The 22,742-nt window shown below is 46.4% G+C and overlaps 1 protein-coding gene across 1 annotated transcript; it reads right to left on the minus strand.

Moving 5' to 3' along the window:
- Positions 1–12,587: 12,587 nt before the first annotated feature.
- On the minus strand, positions 12,588–19,058 carry LOC123167041 (ABC transporter C family member 10). The gene is made up of 11 exons (XM_044584878.1): positions 17,730–19,058; positions 17,190–17,510; positions 17,029–17,115; positions 16,505–16,906; positions 16,041–16,205; positions 15,635–15,929; positions 14,723–14,937; positions 14,321–14,626; positions 13,329–13,392; positions 12,845–13,084; positions 12,588–12,697 (listed from the first exon to the last, which is right to left on the minus strand). The coding sequence occupies exons 1-11, from the start codon at positions 19,056–19,058 to the stop codon at positions 12,588–12,590; spliced, it is 3,534 nt and encodes a 1,177-aa protein (XP_044440813.1).
- Between the last annotated feature and the right edge of the window lie 3,684 nt (positions 19,059–22,742).

Below are 22,742 nucleotides of genomic sequence, written 5' to 3' on the forward strand. Positions count from 1 at the left end.
TTGGCATGCTATCATGGAGCGGCATCAACATGCCGTGGTAAAAAATTTGCCCCATTTGGGGCATGTTTGGGTATAAGCTTCTCACAAACCAGAGCTTCTCACAACAAGCGTGATGGTTTCGGTAGGGAATGTACCACCTTTGGGGACGAAACGATATCCGTTGCCTGTTATTGCTTTCGAAAATTTTCGAGTGTACATAGAACAACAGGAGTGTTGTCTTCAATTTTGGAATTTTTTGGGATTCGTTTGGAAATTTTTATACATTAACTGGGTTTCCCAGGCATTTTATGCACATAATTGAAATTTGAACTACAAGCAGATGCTCCAGTGCATATAAACTGGTTGAAAAATCAAATATGTGTTCTTGGTTGCATGCTTAGGTCCCATGCAAGAAATGGGAATGAATTTCAAACACCCTGCCACCGTCACTCGGCCGCAAACGTTGAGATACATGGCTTTTAAATTCTAGTAAATCCAAAACTCGTCTGAAATTCATGAAACTTGGCATGCTATCATGGAGCGGCATCAACATGTCGTGGTAAAAAATTTGTCCCATTTGGGGCAGGTTTGGGTATATGCTTCTCACAAACCAGAGCTTCTCACAACAAGCGTGATGGTTTCGGTGGGGAACGTGCCACCTTTGGGGACGAAATAATATCAGTTGCCTCTTATTGCTTTAAAAAATTTCCAAGTGTCAACATAGAACAACAGGAGTGTTGTGTTCAGTCTTGGCATTTTTCGGGGTTCGTTTGGATATTTTTATACATTAACTGGGTTTCCCAGGCATTTTAAGCGCATAATTCAAATTTGAACTACATGCAGATGCTCCAATGCATATAAACTGGTTGAAAAATCAAATATGTGTCCTCGGTTGCATGCTTAGGTCCTATGCAAGAAATGGGAATGAATTTCAAACACCCTGCCACTGGCACGCGGCCGCAAACATTGAGATACCTGGTTTTTAAATTCTAGTAAATCCAAAACTCGTCTGAAATTCATAAAACTTGGCATGCTATCATGGAGCGGCATCGACATGCCGTGGTAAAAAATTTGTCCCATTTGGGGCAGGTTTGGGTATAAGCTTCTCACAAACCAGAGCTTATCACAACAAGCGTGATGGTTTCGGTAGGGAACGTACCATCTTTGGGGACGAAACGATATCCGTTGCCTCTTATTGCTTTCGAAAATTTTTGAGTGTCAACATAGAACAACAGGAGTGTTGTGTTCAATTTTGGAATTTTTCGGGGTTCGTTTGCACATTTTTATACATTAACTGGGTTTCCCAGGCATTTTATGCACATAATTCAAATTTGAACTACATGCACATGCTCCAGTGCATATAAACTGGTTGAAAAATCAAATTTGTGTTCTTGGTTGCATGCTTAGGTCTCATGCAAGAAATCCGAATGAATTTCAAACACCCTGCCACCGTCACTCGACCGCAAACATTTAGATACATGGCTTTTAAATTCTAGTAAATCCAAAACTCGTCTGAAATTCATGAAACTTGGCATGCTATCATGGAGCGGCATCAACATGCCGTGGTAAAAAATTTGTCCCATTTGGGGCAAGTTTGGGTATAAGCTTCTCACAAACCAGAGCTTCTCACAACAAGCGTGATGGTTTTGGTAGGGAACGTGCCACCTTTGGGGATGAAACGATATCCATTGCCTCTTATTGCTTTCAAAAAATTTCGAGTTTCGACATAAAACAACAGGAGTGTTGTGTTCAATTTTGGAATTTTTCGAGGTTCGTTTGGACATTTTTATAAATTAACTGGGTTTCCCAGGCTTTTTATGCACATAATTCAAACTTTAGCTACATGCACATGCTCAGTGCATATAAACTGGTTGAAAAAACAAATATGTGTCCTTGGTTGCATGCTTAGGTCCCATGCAAGAAATGGGAATGAATTTCAAACACCCTGCCACCGTCACTCGGCCGCAAACATTGAGATACATGGCTTTTAAATTCTAGTAAATCCAAAACTCGGCTGAAATTCATGAAACTTGGCATGCTATCATGGGGCGGCATCAACATGTCGTGGTAAAAATTTTGTCCCATTTGGGGCATGTTTGGGTATAAGCTTCTCACAAACCAGAGCTTCTCACAACAAGCGTGATGGTTTCGGTAGGGAACGTGCCACCTTTGGGGACGAAACAATATCCGTTGCCTCTTATTGCTTTCAAAAAATTTCGAGTGTCAACATAGAACAACAGGAGTGTTGTGTTCAATTTTGGAATTTTTCGGGGTTCATTTGGACATTTTCATACATTAACTGGGTTTCCGAGGCATTTTATGCGCATAATTCAAATTTGAACTACATGCACATGCTCCAGTGCAAATAAACTGGTTGAAAATTCAAATATGTGTCTTTGGTTGCATGCTTAGGTCCCATGCAAGAAATGGGAATGAATTTCAAACACCCTGCCACCGTCACCCGGCCACAAACATTGAGATACCTGGTTTTTAAATTCTAGTAAATCCAAAAGTTGTCTGAAATTCATGAAACTTGGCATGCTATCATGAAGCAGCATCAACATGCCGTGGTAAAAAATTTGTCCCATTTGGGGAAGGTTTGGGTATAAGCTTCTCACAAACCAGAGCTTCTCACAACAAGCGTGATGGTTTCGGTAGGGAACGTGCCACCTTTGGGGACGAAACTATATCCGTTGCCTGTTATTGCTTTCAAAATTTTCCGAATGTCAACATAGAACAAAAGGAGTGTTGTGTTCAATTTTGGAATTTTTCAGGGTTCGTTTGGATATTTTTATACATTAACTGGGTTTCCCAGGCATTTTAAGCGCATAATGCAAATTTGAACTACATGCAGATGCTCCAGTGCATATTAACTGGTTGAAAAAACAAATATGTGTCCTTGGTTGCATGCTTAGGTCCCATGCAAGAAATGGGAATGAATTTCAAGCACCCTGCTACTGGCACGCGGCCGCAAACATTGAGATACCTGGTTTTTAAATTCTAGTAAGTCCAAAACTCGTCTGAAATTCATGAAACTTGGCATGCTATCATGGAGCGGCATCAACATGCCATTGTAAAAAAATTGTCCCATTTGGGGCAGGTATGGGTATAAGCTTCTCACAAACCAGATCTTCTGACAACAAGCGTGATGGTTTCGGTAGGGAACGTACCACCTTTGGGGACGACACGATATCCGTTGCCTCTTATTGCTTTCGAAAATTTCCGAGTGTCAACATAGAACAACAGGAGTGTTGTGTTCAATTTTGGAATTTTTCGGGGTTCGTTTGGACATTTTTTATACATTAACTCGGTTTCCCAGGCATTTTATACACATAATTCAAATTTGAACTACATGCACATGCTCCAGTGCATATAAACTGGTTGAAAAATCAAATATGTGTTCTTGGTTGCATACTTAGGTCCCATGCAAGAAATGTTAATGAATTTCAAACACCCTACCACCGTCACTCGTCCGCAAACATTGAGATACATGGCTTTTAAATTCTAGTAAATCCAAAACTCGTCTGAAATTCATGAAACTTGGCATGCTATCATGGAGCGGCATCAACATGCCGTGGTAAAAAATTTGTCCCATTTGGGGCAGGTTTGGGTATAAGCTTCTCACAAATCAGAGCTTCTCACAACAAGCGTGATGGTTTTGGTAGGGAACGTGCCACCTTTGGGGACGAAACGATATCTGTTGCCTCTTATTGCTTTCGAAAATTTTCGAGTGTCGACATAGATCAACAGGAGTGCTGTGTTCAATTTTGGAATTTTTCATGGTTCGTTTGGACATTTTTATAAATTAACTGGGTTTCCCAGGCTTTTATGCACATAATTCAAATTTGAGCTACATTGACATGCTCCAGTGCATATAAACTGGTTGAAAAATCAAATATGTGTCCTTGGTTGCATGCTTAGGTCCCATGCAAGAAATGGGAATGAATTTCAAACACCCTGCCACCGTCACTCGGCCGCAAACATTGAGATACATGGCTTTTAAATTCTAGTAAATACAACACTCGGCTGAAATTCATGAAACTTGGCATGCTATCATGGAGCGGCATCAACATGCCGTGGTAAAATTTTTGTCCCATTTGGGGCAGGTTTGGGTATAAGCTTCTCACAAACCAGAGCTTCTCACAACAAGCGTGATGGTTTTGGTAGGGAATGTGCCATCTTTGGGGACGAAATGATATCCGTTGCCTCTTATTGCTTTCGAAAATTTTCGAGTGTCGACATAGAACAACAGTAGTGTTGTGTTTAATTTTGGAATTTTTCGGGGTTTGTTTGGACATTTTTATACCTTAACTGGGTTTCCCAGGCATTTCATGTGCATAATTCAAATATGAACTACATGCACAAGCTCCAGCGCATATAAACTGGTTGAAAAATCAAATATGTGTCCTTTGGGGCATGCTTAGGTCCGATGCAAGAAATGGGAATCAATTTCAAACACCAGGGCACTGTTGATTGCCGGCAAAACGTTGAGATACTTTGTTTTTAAATTCTAGTAAATCTAAAACTCGTCAGAAATTCATCGCAAACGTTTCAGTTAGAACACCCGTATGCAAACCGACAGCTTCCCCAGGAAGCCAAGGGAAAATGTGCCGAGCAGGATTTGTGCAGCTCTTGATCGCAAACGTTTTAGATAGAACACATGTATGCAAAGTGAGAGCTATGGTCTTCCCCCTTAAGTCGAGGGAAAATCCACAGCACAGGATTTGTGCATCCCTTCAACGCAAACGGTTGTTTTGGATGACCCGTGTGCAACGATGTACAAACAATTTGGTTAGATTTGCATCTGTCATATTGGGTATGTTGCCATTTGTCAAACTGGAAAGATTTACATTTGTTGATCTAGTAACGCTGCCATTTGTCAATCTTTCTAACACTGCGATTTGTCAAAATATGCAGCTAGAAATCACTAGCACTATCTAATTTTTGCAACTAAAATTCAGTAATTAAGCATAGATTTCATTCATAGATTAAGCAGTCGTTCTTAATTTATACAAACAGTTCAACTCGACGGCTGAACCGACCAAACTTCTCCCCAATTGTTGCCAACCACATACTGAAATAGCTAGTTCAATTATATATACTAGCTAATTTTAAATACGTTATACAGTTCGACCACACATCTATAGTCAGATGAACTGAACAAAATAACTCCTAAATACTACTGCTACCACGGAGGGGCTTTGTGCTACTTCCGGCAGCCTCTCCTCTGCCGAGCGTGCTTAGTAAGAGGCAGAGAAGGAGGAGGAGCCTACCGACGAGCTGGACAAATGCAATACGGTGCCTGTCGCTGCTGCACGTTCAGCGACGCTCGCCAGCTCGAACGCCCACTGCGGCTCCAGACGATCCCTCTCGAAGCGGCCAGACTGCTCGTAGAGCTCCTGATTCCTCGCCTCTGCGTCGGCGTGTGCTGCGGCCACGGCTGCGGTAAGGCTCTTTGTGTGCTCGACGAGGCGCTCCTCCTTCTCCCGCAGGAACTCGATGTAGCGTGCAAGATCGCTGACGCACGTGCGGGCCTCCACCTCCGCCTCCCGCCTTCGGGCCGCGGCAGCGGAGCGGGTGATAATCCCGGCGGTCGACGGTCGGCTGGTGGCCACGGCGGCCGACGATGGGGTGGCGGCCACGACCACCACCTCCCGCCTTCGGGCCGCGGTGGGGGAGCGCGTGATGGCCACGGTGGCCGGCAGTGGGGTGGCTGCCACGACGGCTACCTCCCGCCTTCGAGCCGCTGCGGCGGAGCGGGAGATGGCCCTGGCTTTCGACGGTGGTGTGGCGGCAACGGCGGCCGGCAACAGCTGCCGACGGGTAGCGGCGGCGGAGCGTGTGGTGGGTGTTCCGCGCACACGCAACAGGGACGCTACGCGCACTACACTACGCCGGGGACTGCGTCGCCGCTGCGGTGTAGCCTCCCAGCTGGAGCTGTCCTCTGATGACGGCGGAGTGGCTGAGCGACGACGACGGACCGGTGCCATTGGCGATTGTGGGAGAAGCAGACGAGATAAGATACAGGGAGGGAGAGGAAAATGCGACGCAGGACTCGCCGGCCGTGAGGGTTTTTTATAGCAGGCCGGTAAGCATTGGGATTTTGGGCGATTTCACCGAGTCGGGCGGGAAGCTTGCGCGGGAATCTGCGAGGTTGCGCGCGAACGGGCATCCGGCTCAACCTGGCCTCCGTCGCGCATACCCAGTCCAACGGCCAGGTCGAGCGGGCAAACGGTCTGATCCTGGCCGGCATCAACCCGCGACTCGTCGAGCCTCTCGTGCGCTCACTCGACAGTTGGCTCGACGAGTTGTCAGCTGTCCTTTGGAGTCTCGGGACCACGCCCAACCGGTCGACCGGGTTCACCCCGTTCTTCCTCGTCTACGGAGCCGAAGCTGTCATCCGCAACGACATCGAGTTTGACTCGCCTCGGGTGAGCATGTATACAGAAGTTGAGGCCAAAGAAGCTCGCGAAGATGGCGTTGACCTGCTCGAGGAGGCGCGCCTTCTGGCCCTCAACGGATCGGCCATTTACCAGCAAAGTTTGCGCCACTACCACAGCAAGAAGATCAATCCCTCCTTGTTCCGCGAGGGCGACCTCATGCTCCGGCTCGTTCAGCGAATAGTCGGCCAGAAGCTGGCCTCCCCTTGAGAGGGCCCCTTCATCATCAGCAAAGCCCTCTGCGACAGAAACGCGTACTACCTCATCGACACGCAGAAGCCGAACAAGCGGAAGAGAGACACAGCCGGCAAGGAGACGAGCCGGCCCTGGAACGCGGAGCTCCTCCGCCCGTTTTACAGTTAGCCCTATGCATGTATGTATCGCTACCTTTTGTGTTAAATGAAAGTAGCAGGTCCCCCGAACGACACTTGGGGGCTACCTTTTCTCTATCAAATACCGTGTCCCGCACACCCTTATGGTTTTCCCCCATCCCTCCGGGTCGGCGCGTCCGGCTCAGGGGCTCGGGGGCTAGCCGGCTCGACCGCGCCCCGCCATCCCCCTTAGTCTAATTTCGGCGTATCCGAGTCGCCACGGCCCTACTCTTCGCCCCAAGCCACAGCCCGGCTTCGGCTGTCCGGCTGGCAAGAGCGCAAGGCCAAATGCGCCGGCATGCGGAGGTTTGCTAAGTGAAAGCGGTCGGATCGGTCTACCCGGCAATTGCCGCACGACCAGCTGCGCGGTGGCCGGCTTCGCTGCCCATCGCCAGCCGGCCCAGTGGGTGTTTCGCTCGCGCTCAACGTCTGGAAAAAAAACTAAGTACTGCGTGTTTCTTCCCAAGGCCGAACTCCTTGTCACAACCCAGTACCCGGCTGTTCGACCAGCGGGAGAGAGGCCCAAAGAGGGGGCAAACAAGAAAAGGTCTAAAGACGGGCAGCAAAAGCATGAACGGCCGCGAAATATTTACATAACAAAAAGCCCACGGCCGGAGTTCATTACATTCCCCTACACCCCAGTGGATGGACCTGCTACTTAACAAAATTCAAAGAAAACGGCAGGTCGGCCTCAAGCGGTGGCCGCGTCAGGTTGTGCGCTTGCCGGCTCCTCTGCACCAGCAACGGTCGCCGCGCCGGCCGCCGGGTCCACCGAGATACCGGTGTTGCCCAGCGCGGCCTCGTCGTCCGCGTAGGCGTCCGTTTCGTCGGAGCTGCCGGCCGGGTCGTCGAGCTTCAGGCCGAAGTCGTCGGGCGGAAGCTCTTCGCCATCCTCCGTCCGCTCCGCGTTGAACTCATCATGCGCGGCGAACGAGGCGAGGTAGCTGGCTCGTCCGGCGATCCGGCGCGCCCGCGCCTCCAAGTCGGCTTCCGCGCCGCCTGCTGGGCCGCCAGTTGGTCCAGGTCCAGGGCCGGGTACCAAGACATGGAGAAGCGAAGAGCTAAGTCCGCGCCGGCACGAGCCGCGGAGACTCGCCACGCGTGGAGCCGAGGCACGCCGGCCTCCAGCCAGCGCGCCAGACGCGTAACGCTATCGGGAGCCACCGCCTCCGGCCAGAGGGCGGCCGTCATGCCCAACCCGGCCGCAAACAGCCTCCGCATCTGCTTGTCGAGGGCCTTCAGACGGGCTTCGGCGGCGAGCATGAGGTTCAGTTGATCTCCAAACAGTAAGGTTCAGTTGATCTCCAAACAGTAAAGTGTATCTATATCTCTAACAGGAAAAAGAATAATTATTAATTCCTTGCTGATCTCCAAACAGTAAGGTTCAGTTGCTTGCTGTTATTTGCACTTTATTCGAATAAGTATGCAGACAAAGCATTCATTCACAAGAAAAACATGCCTGTTCTAAGCTAATCAGGAATACGATCTTAAGTATATTCTCAGTGCAGAGATGTGCATGCATATACTCAGTTAGCAACCACATAAACATACTACAGGTAACAGGTGGCCATCTCAGATGAGACATAGATTGCTAACTCTTGTGAGCAAATCACACCAGTAACAGTTAACTTCGGCGGTAACTGCAAGAAGACGTGCCTTGTTGGCCTGTAACTTAAAACATGAAAAACTCACTGTACCTTTCTCTCTCTGATTGGAAATTACAGAACTAAACATGGTAATTAGTTCCCTGCTTGCTGCTCTGCTGCAGTATGGTTCGGTTATTACTAGACTTTGCACTTTATTCAGACAAACATGCAAGCAAGATATAGGGTGACACTACAGCAGCTCTAGCTTCAGGATAGGTGTCCACTGTATTTTCGAAGATGGACATTCAACAAGTATGTATAAGCTAGCAGGTAGTGTCCTTTGGAAAAGTAATTCCTTGCACCAATCTGTGTGTACAGCTAATCATACATCTCTACAGGACCTATGCTGACTGTCGAGTAACGTGATTATATTAGGAAACAAGGTTAGACTAGGAAATATTCTGGCTTGCCTTGTACTCCAAATAAATTATGTACTCTTATATATATGCCCACGAGGCTCAAGCAATACATCAAACTATTCCACCAATCTCTCTCCCTTCTAACATGGTATCAGCCTAATCACGATCCAAACCCTAGCAGCCGCCGCTTCCGCACCCGCGCGCCGCCCCCGGGAGGGTCGGCCTCCAGGACCGCCGCCGGGGGCCACGCCGCCCGTACCTAGGGTTCGTCCGCCGGCCGTGTTGGCCGGCTGCCCTAGAGAGTCTTTTTCCTGAGCCCTTGCTCCGGGTTTTTTCGCTCTCTAGCCGGTCGTTTTGATCGGCGTTTTTCTTTTTGGTTTTCTGATCTATTCTTGATCGGTTTGCGTCGCCCGCCGCCGCCGTCGACACCCCGCGCCTCTACTCCGACACCGGCGCGCCCGGCTGGCTACTTCATCGACCGGGCGGCCTCGCGCGTCGTCCGCGCGTCTGCCCGGCGGTCGCCCCGACTCGGCGGCCTCGCGCGTCGTACGTGCATCTGCCCGCCGGTCGCCCCGACCCGGCGGCCTCACGTCATGCGGCGGCCCTTCACCGCCGATCTACGTCGACCGTCACCGCCCTGCTCCGACCGGGACTCCTGCATCACCCCGATCCGGCGGCCTCGCACCATCCGGCGGCCAATCATAGCCGCCCTGCCGCCCGCCGTTGCCGGCTTCATCTCGGACTCCGCCGCCACCGCGCCTCCATCGAGCAGCGTCCCCGACCTCGCGCGCGATCGGATTGATCACCCGCCCACCGCCGCGATCCGCCTCATCTACGCCGTGCGACTGACCTGGCCCGTCGGTTCCGCGCGCCTCCGCAGGCCCCGTGAAGACCGTCCCGAGTTCAGCGCGCCCCTCTACCGATCGAGCAACGGGCTGCCGCTGCGTCGCCCTGTCGGGCCGCAGCGCCGCCGCCCCGTGGTTCTTCTCCCGGCTGCACTGACCCGCGTCACCGCTGCGTCGCCCCTTCGGGCCGTAGTGCCGCGGCCCGCGGTCCACCGCCGCCCCGAGGCCGTCCGCTTCAGGTCGTCCCCGTGGCAGCACCGACCCTCGCGCCGCTGCTGTGTCGCCCCATCAGGCCGCAGCAAGCGTGGCACGCGGTCCACGCCACCGTCTCGAGGCCGTCCCCGCGGTTGCACCGACCCGCGCTCCTCCGCCGCGTCGCCCCTTCGGGCTGTCGCGCTGCGGCCCGCGGTCCCTGCCGCCGCCCCGAGGTCTTCCCGCCGTCGCCCCGACCTGCCCGCCGCCGCTACGTCGCCCCTACCTGCCCGCCGCCGCTACGTCGCCCCTTTGGGCCGTAGCGCGGCGGCCCGCGGTCCACTTCGCCGTCCCCGCGCGTCGACTTCCCGTGGTATGCGCCCCGCCGCCTCCCTTGGCGCGGGAACGCCACCGTCCGCGCCGGTCTTCGTCATGCTGTCGGGTTCTTCGCCTACTTCGAGCACCGCCGCCGCGCTCCTAACCTAGCCGCCGCCGCTCTTCTTTGGCTGCGGCCGCCGCTACCCACGTAGCCGCTGCCGCCGCCCGTCCACCTCCTTCGTCTTCGTCCAGCACCAGCCCGTCGCCAGCGTCGCCGTCATCTACCCCGACCACTTCGTCTACTCCGACAACCGCGGGCGAAATCGGCCTTGCGCCGATTGGCGCCACAACCGTCGTCGAGTCCTTCTCTGCTGGCCTCTCGAATTCTTCGACATGGCGTACAGCTCGTGCAGGTCCCAGTCTACGCATGCCCGGTGCTGGCAACACCGCCGCATGCCTTCATCCACGACGTGTCCCCGGACCTGGCAAGCCTGCTGCGGCGCTTCGTCAACTTCGTCTTCGTCCGTCTACGCATGCCCGGTGCTGGCAACACCGACGCGTGCCTTCGTTTATGATGTGTCCCCGGGGTTGGCAACCCCGGCGCGACGCGTCGCCAACAACGTCTTCTTCCCGGCGCACCACTACTTCGACACTTCTGCGCCTATGACTAACTCGGTGCCCTCTTGCGCCCGCGGCTCCACGACGATTTCCTCGACACCGACCACCCCGACTCGACATCGACCACGGCATTCTTCGCACGGCTACCTCGACCACGGCTCCACCACCCACGCTCTCGGCTACATCGACAAACGGCACAAAGGGCTACCGCCTGCTTGAGCAACCTCGCCGGTTTCCACTCCAGCCACGACTCCGCGATGCGTCAACCGTTACGACTGTGGGGGTGGGGGGTGTCCATCGGCTTGCCTTCGGATTCTTCTCCAGTCTCACCGTCTGCGTCGCTACCGTTGTGACTGCGGGGGGATGTCGAGTAACGTGATTGTATTAGGAAACATAGGTTAGACTAGGAAATATTCTGGCTTGCCTTGTACTCCAAGTAGATCATGTACTCCTATATATATATGCCCACGAGGCTTAAGCAATACATCAAACTATTCCACCAAATCTCTCTCCCTTCTAACACTGACCATAAAAGATGGATTACTGTGGATTTCTAGCTGCATGATCAAGGCTCTGAACCTGATTCTATTTGCATGATAAGGATTAAGGAGGTGTCGCTACATGCATATTATTATGCATATAAAAACTAAACATTGGTTCTTCTCCTGTAAAAGAGATACCATTCTCTTGTTAAGATAGAAACATGCTACTACCTGATGTCTTTGATGCATCCCTTGCTTATTTCTGAAACTACAACCCAACAAGCAGTTTATATGGGCGTACTTTCTGTACTTGTTGACCTACAGCAAAACAAGCAATCTAGTATGAATCATCAGCCTGGCAAAGGGAAAGAACACAAAGGATGACCTACAGGAAAACAATAGGGTTCAAGTCAACTTGAGGACCCCTTTCCCCATTCTAAACCTGTTCCTTTCTGAACCAAGCATCAGCCACACATAGCAGCTTATGCTCCCTCCGACCCGCAGCATGCCTCTGCGCACAGGTTTTGGTAGTTAGCATTCTATATCCATTCAATGCCAAAACAGAGTCTCGACGACCAACAAAAATATTTCGACATGCCGCAACCGATCCGCAGATCCTGCCACTCCATTCAAACCGAGAGCATGTTCAGTAAAAACCCAATCCATGTGGGCAAATGTCACCAGCAGGATCAACAAGACACGAGGGAAACACGTTGGATCCATCTATACAATGCCATCCTTTCCTCCCCAACTTTATATCTCAGATAGATACAAATACTATGTGTTTGCTTTGTATCCCGTGTACAAGCAAATACAAATACTATGATAGGCAGCCCTTAAACGACAAAAGCAAGCTGCTTTTCACAGGAGAAATATAAAAGCCAATCACATCTCTTTACATTGAATAGTCTGAAACTCATTCATGCATTCGCTATAAACTTACCAAGCTACCGTAAATGAATTCATAATCGGCCAGAGAACAGCAAACACATGTGCTCAAGTCGTATCTCAGGCAGAGGTTGCGGATTTGAAGGCCCTCCAATCTGGCCTTCTATATCTGATTACTGGAGGGAGGAAATATTCAGGGATTTACTCTGTTCAGCTTCAGCAATTCTGCATGCATAGAATTTCTGCTAGCAGTAGACGGCAAAAGAAAATCTCGATACAATAAAATACAGATAGTACTGTCTTTTCTTCGGATTCAGAAATAGATTAGTACATCTGAGATAGCATAGATTACTGTATATCTTCAAGCGTATCACTTTTTCAAAAGCTGATTTATCTTTTATCTCTTGGAAAGCTGCAGCAAGTAAATAATCGACATTGGACAGTCTCTTCTAAATATTTGTGTTCGATGTGTATGACCAATACTCCTTGACCAGCTCCCGGAACAGAGATCCTTCAGTTTCCATGAGCTTTGTAGGTTTCTCAAACTCCACTACTTTCCCTGGAAGTATTCATATATGGTTCATTAGTATGCGGAAGATACACAATACATGCTTCAAGTATACTCCATATTAGTTGCTTCAGATCAATAAAACGGCGACTTCTATAATCAGTTCAGTATATTAAGTTAGCAATAAGACAAACATACCATCGCTCATTGCAAGTACCATATCGCAGTCCATAACTGTTGGTATACGGTGTGCAACTGTAATAACGGTGCAATGTTTGAATTCTGTCCGGATTGTTTTCTGAAGGACAGCATCTGTGGCATTGTCTATAGAGGCTGTTGCTTCATCAAGAACTAAGATGCAGCATCTTCTCAAAAGTGCACGTCCCAGACAGAAGAGCTGCCTTTGACCCATACTCCAGTTCGACCCATCTTCCACAACTATTAGGACAGGATCTTGATAAGTACTATGAATGAGATAGTTCCAAACATCTTGCTAGCAAAAGGATATAGCTAATATGTCTAGGACTACTAACATTTTGGCATATTTATTGTCACATGTATTTTCACACCAATTTTCAATTTCTGAAATAATTAATTAGGGCAGAGTTCTCTGTTTAGCCAATTTATTACTTTAAAAAGTGAACCACATAAACAAAAAAATAGATGAAGTGAAGTTTCCTACCATGTGAATCCAATCCCTGTTCCTTCTCCCGGACAGCTTCAATAAGTTGACATTTGTCAAGAACCTGCAGCATAATTAACAAATAGAGTAACTACTTTAGTGACGATAATCCATCTCTGCACCCGAGCTCATCTGCAATGGCGCTGACGAAAAAAATCAAAACAAATACAAGAAAATTTCAAAAAATTCCATTTTTTTTGTGGCAGACAATTTCATGGGTGAGGTCGATCCGCCCCGATTTTCATATCATTTGGAGATCTGAGGAGCTCTAAAAAAAAGACAAATTGGGGGTCGGTAAAAATGTTTACTGTTTATATACTGTTTTGGCCTGATTTGTCTTTTTTTCTAAGAGCTGCTCAGATGTCCAAATGACTTGAAATTTGGAGCGGGCCTCACGCATCAAATTGTCTACCGCACAAAAAAAATTGTTTTTTTCGAATATTTTATGAACTTTTTACGAATTTTTTCTAACCGGGTGCAGATGAGCCTAGGCACCGAAACGCCCTACTCCTTTAGTGATTCCTTTTGAAATGTACATATGACATAAACTCAGAAAGGGGGGCACTAAACCTTTTTTTTCGATAAAGGGCTGTTCATTGAATTGAAATATCGAGTTGATACAACCGCATCAAAGATCACCCGGCCTAGCTTAGCTTCAAAACGTGTGGCCATCACCTTTTTTGGTGCCTATTTTTTCAATCAGTGAAGAGTTGTCTATTCCTCCTAGGCCATCTAGTTTTTCTATGAGAAAGACTACTTGTCATTTCAGATTCCTCTAATTCAATTAATCTGCCCAATTTTGTTAATGTCCTCAACTTTCTGAAACTGTGAGGTATATATCGAAGTAAGTGATCATGATTAAACACCAAGTAAGTGATCTGAATTGCGACATTACATCAGGTTCTTTTGGTGTGATACCTTGTCAGCATAATATTATCTGATCATTGGGAAAGATGACAAAAAGGCACATCATTAGATGTGTAGAATCTTACCTCCCATATTTGTTCATCTGAGAACTGCCCAAGAGGATCTAGATTGTATCTTATTGTACCCTGAAAAAGTGTTGGATCTTGTGGAATGATACCCAAACGCGACCGCAGGTCATGCAAGCCTATCGTACTGATGTCCACAGAGTCTATAATTATTTTCCCTTCGGCAGGTTCAACAAGACGAAACAATGCACCAATTAATGTTGTCTTGCCGCTTCCTGTTCGACCAACTATACCAATCTTATCTCCACCTTCAAACTTGCAAGTGATTCCATGTAGTACAAGGGGAGCATCTATCCTATACCTGATCTGTTGAATGAAAATCAATCGCATACATTTCTTAGAAGTGTTAATAGGATTATTTTGCCTTGTAAGGTGTATGTGTAAACATTTCTATCTGATTACCTTCAAATCCCTAATTTCCACAATGCCATTTTGGGGCCAATCTGGTAACGGTCGATTTTCTTCAACAACTTCTGCTGCTTCACTTTGTATGTCCATGTACTGGTTCACCCGTTCGACCGAGATTATTTGATTTGCAAGGTTGCATTGGAATTGAATAGAGAAAACGAACGAAATATTTAGGGAAAGACCATAGGACAAAGCCATTCCGACAAAACCTGTGCGGGTACAAAAGCAAGGGAGTAACTCTACTATTTGTGATGTTAATATTCATAAACTTTAGAACTGTATAGTACCAAATACTTCATTTAGTTAACTTTGGCACGTGTAATTAGGACTTGAATATATAAAATCATCTGAACAAGTGGTGATTTGAGAAATGTATGGTGTTTTATATTCACCGTATTCTGCCCAGCAGAATGCAGCAAATAACTTTTATTCAAACAATAAACATGATTACCTCAATTGGTAAACACAAGGCATTACAGAAAGCATTCAGTAAAAGAATTGCAACTTTGACTACTACCTTCGTCCTGAATTACTTGTAGCAGAAATGGATGTATCTTGTCTAGATACATCTATTTCTACGACAAGTAATTCAGGACGGAGGGAGTATTATATAAGAAAGTATTTGGACTGTTAGGTCAAAATACTATCATTAGATTCTTCATCAACATTATTTGGATATTATTTTCATACTGTAACTCTCTTCTAGTTTTCTACAACCATATAAACTTATAAAATGTACCATTCAAATGATTTTGTCGGACAACCATGTCATGTTAACACATGACCTATAAGGTGGAGGAGTATCAAGTAAGTTCTCATAACAAAAGTGTGTCAGAAATAAAGCAGAAGCCAAACGTAACTTTGTCCAAATATTTGAAGCAACGTGGCGTTCATATAATTGCTTACCAGGGCTAAATGTTCCTTGAGGAAGAAGGGCCATGACAAAGGCAGAAAAAGAAAGAACTGCGGCACTCATTATCTCCAGACGTTGAATCAACCATTCAGTTGCTGCAAAATTATAGAAATATGGGCTAGCATTCTTGTCGACAAGATCCAAATTTTTAGCAAAGAAACGATCTTCTTCCTGAAAGGCCCTTATTGTTATAGCCCCTGAAATAGATTCACCTAAGTGATTTGCCAGAGCAGACTTGGTAGTACCATTGATCCGCATCAATTCCTTGGCCGACGCTAGATAGTACCTCTGCATGACCAAACATAACAGGTTTCAGTTAATGAGAACAATGAATGCAAAACTATCACGGATACACAGACATGAAGCTTAGCCACAAAAAAACAAAATCATACCAATTACCTGCAACCAAATTGCCAAAACTATCATTGGCACGGATACAAACAGAACTTGCCATGTAATAACAACCAATACACCTAGATTGCTATATGCATTAAAGATGGCACCAAGGCTAAACACAAATGAAAATGGAACATCAAGGTCAACGAGGCTCAAATCTGAAGAGACCTGCATTAGAAAAAAAAGGGAACGAGTTAATCTATCATGAGAAAAATCTTAGTGTAAGACGTAACTGAAACTTGTTTTACCATTCGTTTAAGAACTCTTACCCGGCTAAAAACCCTTCCTAGAGGGGTAGAATCAAAAAAGGACATTGGTGCACGGAACAATGAATTGAGTAGCTGGGAAAATAAGGATCTTGATGACTGGATCCCAAGAACAACGACTAGTAAAAATCTTGATAGCAAGAAGAATATCGTGCAAACTCCGATAATAATGTACACATAAACTAACTTCAGCGTGCTAACATGAGGATTTTGGACATTAGCAGCCATCCATGAGTTCTGTGATATTTGCCCAGCTATGAAAATTATGTGAAAAAACATACACAAAGAGAAATAGAGGAAGCCTTTGTGTTGGCGCAGGTAAATCATATAAGGCTTGAAACCTGCATCCCCTGTTTCTCTTTCCTCTTTCTTGATCAGTTGGTTTTCCTGTGATGGCTTCACAGACTCTGTATTTCTGCTTCCATGAATATCATCTGTCACCTTTTTTGACACTTCCTTAGAGCTTTGCGGAGGTATGTTTTTATTAAGATCCGCAGCACCAATAGTATCCTTATGGGAATTTACAAGGCCTATAAATTTTTCACAATCTGTCAATAGATCTTGATAAGGTGCAGACCGAATAATCTCTCCATCTGACATTAACTGCCAAAAATCATCACTAGTTTTAGATGACATCAAAAAATATGTAAAATAATTACAGATCAAAATACATCAGAGACACAAATATCATCAGATGGTGACATTTTCGAAGGGGGGACAGTTACCAAAATGGAGTCAAATACGGGTAAAAAATCCACTTGGTGCGTCACCAACAGGACAGTCTTGTCTGATAGAGCACTCATGACATATTCCTGTTACAAAGAGCTTTGTAAAAATGTCATAATCAAAAAGTAATACTACATGCATATGCTGATATGATCCTTACATTGAAGAGACTTGTGGCTGTATGTGCATCAACAGCACTGAAAGGGTCATCAAGAAGATAGATATCTGCATTTTGGTATAGTGCACGAGCAAGCTGGACTCGCTGCTTCTGACCACCACTAAGATGTACTCCTCTCTCCCCAATTTGAGTACAATCTCCATATGGCAACATTTCAATGTCCTTGACCAACGAGCACCTCATGAGTGTGTTGTGGTATCTTTCCCCGTCCATCGACGATCCAAAGAGAATATTGTCTTGCACAGTCCCAGATTGGATCCATGCATTCTGAGAAACATATGCTATTTTCCCGTAGACTTGGATCTAAAAATTTTATGCAAAGATCAGGAATTTTCTATAAAGTTTTTATGAAAAATGAATTGAATAACGTAGTTCATGTGAACAAATATTGTCAAGCATAATTTTCATACACAAATTCGCAAACTGAACAGATGAATAACGTAGTTCATGTCTTTTAATCATGTCTAAATTCTTAATATGGCAGCTATTGCATTAACAGATGATGTTAGTAAAAAATCATACCATGCCTTCAGTTTTGGGGACCTCTCCGAGTACAGCAGCCAAAAGCGTCGATTTTCCCGATCCTACCTCTCCACAAATCGCAATCTTTTCTCCACCTTTCACTACCAGATTTATATTCTTTAGAGTTGGGTTTGATGTATTCTCATCCCACGAGAAGCTACACGAATTCATTGCTATAGGTACAGGGTAATCAATGCCAACGTAGGATTTTTTCCTAACCTGTCCGTTTAGCTCAGGTGCATCAAGGAAGTTCGATATCCGAGTGAACGCAACCTTAGCTTGTATCACAAAGCCAATAGCATCTGGTATTAACCTTACTGGCTCTTGCACAAGACTTAGAGCTGCCACAAAAGTGAAGACATTGCTAGCATCAAGAGGGATTTTCAGAAGATAGCATGTCAGAAAGGTCGCTGCCGAAGCCCAAGTCGGTAAAGACCAGAACAGGAAAGCGTTGTATGCCCTCCTAAACTGGAATGCTGACAACCACTTGTACTCAACCTCTCTCAACCCCTCAATGACCTTCTTGAAGTGAGCTTCCCATGCATAAAGTTTCAACACCTTCATATGAACAAATGACTCACACATGGCCTTCAATCTCACATCTTGTGCTTCCATAAGTTTACTCTTAAATTTGTGTTGCAGTCTGGCAAATGGAACGTTACACAGTACGATCATAATGATGATAACCAAAGATGAAATCATTGCAGCACCCACTGCATAGTATAGAATAGCCAGAGCAATGCAAAGCTGAACACTTGTTGACCATGTTTGATGGAAACAGTATGGGAATTCCCCAATCTGGTACGCATCGACCGTCACATAGTTCATAATATTTCCAGAAGAGTGCTTCATTTTTGCTGCATTTGATAGCTTCTGTTGTTTCTTATAAATAGCTGCTGACAGGAATGACCTCACCTGCAATCCTAATCTCCGAGTGCGGAAATACCACTGTCTCTGTGACAATGATTCGCAACATTTGCAGATGAACATTAACCCAGCAAGCACACAGCCTTCGTATTTAAAGGTCCCTTTCCCAAGTGACACATTGATGAATTCCTTGAGAATTATTGGGCCTGTTGATACGGCAAGAACCTTGAGCAAAGCAAAGAAACCCGAGACTAGGATCGCACGCTTGTGACAAGAAACAATAGTCCATAAGAAAGATGGCGCGGCATGTGACTGCGACTGCTTCTTGCCGTTCAGCTCCTCCATGAACATCAAGTACTGGTTATGTGCTCGATCTGTGGCGCCTAGAAGTGGCATGTCTTTGTCTTCAAGGGGTTTCTTGTAGCCCACCTTTATTAGAGGATTCAGCCACCAAAATGACATCTTGCTGAAAAACCCAGCTTTAGCAAAGGGAGTCACCTGACGCTCAGAATCAGCTACCTCGTCGTCTGAAAAAAAACAGCTTTAGCAAAGGTAGCAGAAGTGATGCGGCTAGCTATGTAACATGAGGAAGTTGAGAGAATTTACTTGCGAGGGAACCCATCTGCGCACGCAACCTCTATTGCTTCCAAATGGATCAGATCCTGTTGCATCACTGCGCCAATCATGAACATGAAACTAGTTAGGACAAAGAACAGATACTCTTTTTCTTTATGAAGGAGCAGACAAAGAACAGATACTACAAATATTGGTACTGGAGCAACATCAGAGAGTCCAAACTACATGAAATTATCCAGAAATTTGAATGCTTGCTAGGAGTACAAAAATCACAGTGCCGCATAAAAATAAAGGAAATCAATAACTGAAGACGGAAACTGTACTCGTCAGTGATCATCAACTACCTTGTTAATCCAGGGGAGAAGAAGCAACTGCAAGAACTTTGTTTTTTGGGTCTAGAAAAGATCAACGGAGAAAGCAACAAAGATGCCAGTGCTGAGCTCTCTAGGCTGCTGCGAGCTGGTGATTAGTAGCGTCCTCCTCCTCCTCATACAAGGTCCGTCAACGATCCATCCAAGGTCTTTTTCTTACTATAAGAACAGCAATGTTAACGTGCCATATTTTCCGGAATCTCAGTCGTATGCTGAGAATCAGATCTTATTTAACCGATTCCGGTGGTAGCCACCAGCCTTATAATAATATAGACCGAGTGGCTCCATATTTTTTATATAGACTAGAGACGACTAGCAAGATGTTGCTTACCGAATTTAGTTGTCTTCTAGCAGTTATATAAATGCTCACTAGTAGACTTGTTAACTGTGGGTCTTGAATATATTGTGCAAACGGAATCCCTCCAGTGCCACATTTTGTAGATCAAAAGGATTTTCGCCCTGTTTCATTTCGTAGAAGCCGAGCAACATCCAAGTCCACTCTTACATGCCTTTGACAGGAAACTATCAGATCTATCAAAGCAAAACCAGCTAAAGAAGCACCCTTCAACTTCGAAGAAATAGCAAATCCTGCAGCCGAGGTGACACACAGCAAGCAGAGATAAATCTGAGCATAACAATGCCGCGCCTCGCTGCCGTGATCACCGGCGTCCCCGGCCCCAGCTGAAGTGTAGTTTCTTCGTTCCTTCATCGTCACCCGAGCTGCGAAGCTTCCACTATCTTTGCTCCCATAAGGAGCAGGCACTTGTCAAGGATCTGCAAGTTCGGTTTGGGACACTCATGCAGTGGTCCTGCGTTTGAGTAATCTCAACAGTCGCTGACACATCACCTGTAAACCAGACCATGATAACCGCTCGGAAAAATATTTCATTACGCAAACAACGTATCAGCAGTAGTCATATTCAAAGCAGCATTCTTGGTAATACTGAGCCAAAATCTAGCCACCTATTCAAAATTAGCAAATTCAGAGCATTGACAATTTCTTTCCACACCACCTGCTCCACATGACAACTAACAAATAGAGGTTGGAAGGTCTCTTTCTCACAACACAACAAGCAAGATTCGTCATCAATTTGCTGTTTTTTGTATCAGGGTATATCACGGGTCAGGAGTTGTTATGGGATAAAAGCGACAACAATACATGTATCCTATAGATTCGAAACAGCCGGGGACAAAAACTGACATAACTCCCCCAAATTTATTAACCACACAAAGGGAGGAAGCATTGTACACGCCAGAACGGGCAAATAGCTCCCATGCGACGTCGTTGGTGTGAATTGTCTCTCATGCGACGTCGTTGGTTGTAATAGCTCTCATGCGACATCTGCGTTGGAAAAAATAGCTCCCATGCGACACTGCTGCCTAATCCAAAGACACATGTTTAAAACTCGAATCAGGTGAGCGGGACCCACAGCGTGGGACCCACTAACTTATCCAACTCAGCATTGGTCAGGTGAGCGGGACCCACAGCATGGGACCCACTAACTTATCCAGGTCAGCATTGGTACAAGAGGACACTGAGCCGTGCCCCGAGCCGTGCAGCACCCGAGCCCATCCACCCCCCCCCACCGTTGTTGTTCTTCTTCTCCGGCGACGACGCGCAGCAACGCCATTCCGGGCCGCGACCTAGCGATGTCGAGCTCCGCTTCAGCCTCCCGCCGCTCATGGCCGCGCTATGGCGCAGTGCCCATGACAAGGTGCCCTGCATGCCCACGTATCGCACCCCTGAAGCGGCTAGTCACAACCACCGACAAGAATGGCAACCTTGGGCGGGAATTCGTGAAATGCGAGAGCAAACCAGAGCAGGGAAAGGTGAGATTTTACTTCTCAATATGCCAATTTTGGTTTTTGTCTCCCAATTTCATATTTGCCCTTTTTCATCGGATTTGGGATTTAGGGTTCATCTTTCCGATTTCAGAAATTGAAGCAATGCACCCATTTTGAGTGGCTAGATGAGTACATAGAGCGGATTCAACTGGAGGGTGCATCAGGGGAGCTCGATTTACCGTTGGAGGCGGAGAAGTTGGGCAAGTTTGGATCGGGCGCGTCTAGATCTGGGGCCCCTGGATCCGCCCATTCCATTGGTGCTACTGTGGGGGATGCAGGAGTGACGGCAGAGCTGAAGAAGCTGAACAAGCAGATGAAGAAACTCATCGAGTTGCAGAAGCAGGGCAATTTGATGGGGCGGCTGATGGCCAGACTTTTTTATGTCTGTGTAATTGCTCTCGCATTTGTTTATGTGATGATAATTAGTCGTAAGTGAATAGATTGGGTATCATTTGTAATCGTAATGATATGGATATTTGAATAAAAGTGTTGCACTGTACGAATTCGGCATGTCTTCTCCACTCTGTTTCGGCCCCTTTTTTCAGTTCTTCAGTTCGTCGTCAGTTTCAGTTTCAGTGGTAGAGGGAGAAAAGAAAAAAAAGGTCCGTCCACAGTTGCCCGAAAAGGCCAGGCCCATATAGAAGTTAGGCAGGGCCGAATAGAACATATCCAGGCCCATTGATAATTGAAGTGTAGCTAGTGCAAAAAAAAGTGCACACGGTCATTGACATCGATATATCTTTTCGGCTTTAGGTTATTTCACAAATTTTAAATTTTCTGCAGTCACCTTTTTTGAGATAACTCATCTGATAATTATTTGAGCTATTTTTATGCATAAGCTATCATGTCCGATGGTAGGGTCCCGTGTTGTTTCGGCTAAAACAAAAGGTTGGTTCTAGTTAGCAGTTTAACTTGCAGTCTTTGTGAACCAAAAAAGTTGCAACTGTTTGGTTCTAGTTTATTTCAACCAAGCATCATTTTTAATTTTTTTTTGATTTGTGCTATGGTGTTTTCAAAGTTTTTACTCGTGTGTTTCAACCGAAAAAGGTTGTGCCCCTCTCAAAAAAAGAAGACATCTAGTGTGCCCCTAGTAGCATCTCCTTACAACATAGAGGGGCATCCCCTTACAACATATAGTGCATAAAACATAAAAGGAAGATAATTAACATAGAGGGCCACATAAATAAAATGCAATGGAGAAACTTTAGGCCCGAAAAAACATTAATAGATAGCACAATAGAGGGGCATCGGGTACCATAGTAGCATAGATAGATAGAACATATAGAGGGGCATCACCTTACAACATGTAGTTCATAAAACATGAAAGGAAATTAATTAAAACTAGATAGATAGA

Source organism: Triticum aestivum, chromosome 7D (genome assembly GCF_018294505.1).
Source record: "Triticum aestivum cultivar Chinese Spring chromosome 7D, IWGSC CS RefSeq v2.1, whole genome shotgun sequence".
Classification (NCBI taxonomy): Eukaryota; Viridiplantae; Streptophyta; class Magnoliopsida; order Poales; family Poaceae; genus Triticum; species Triticum aestivum.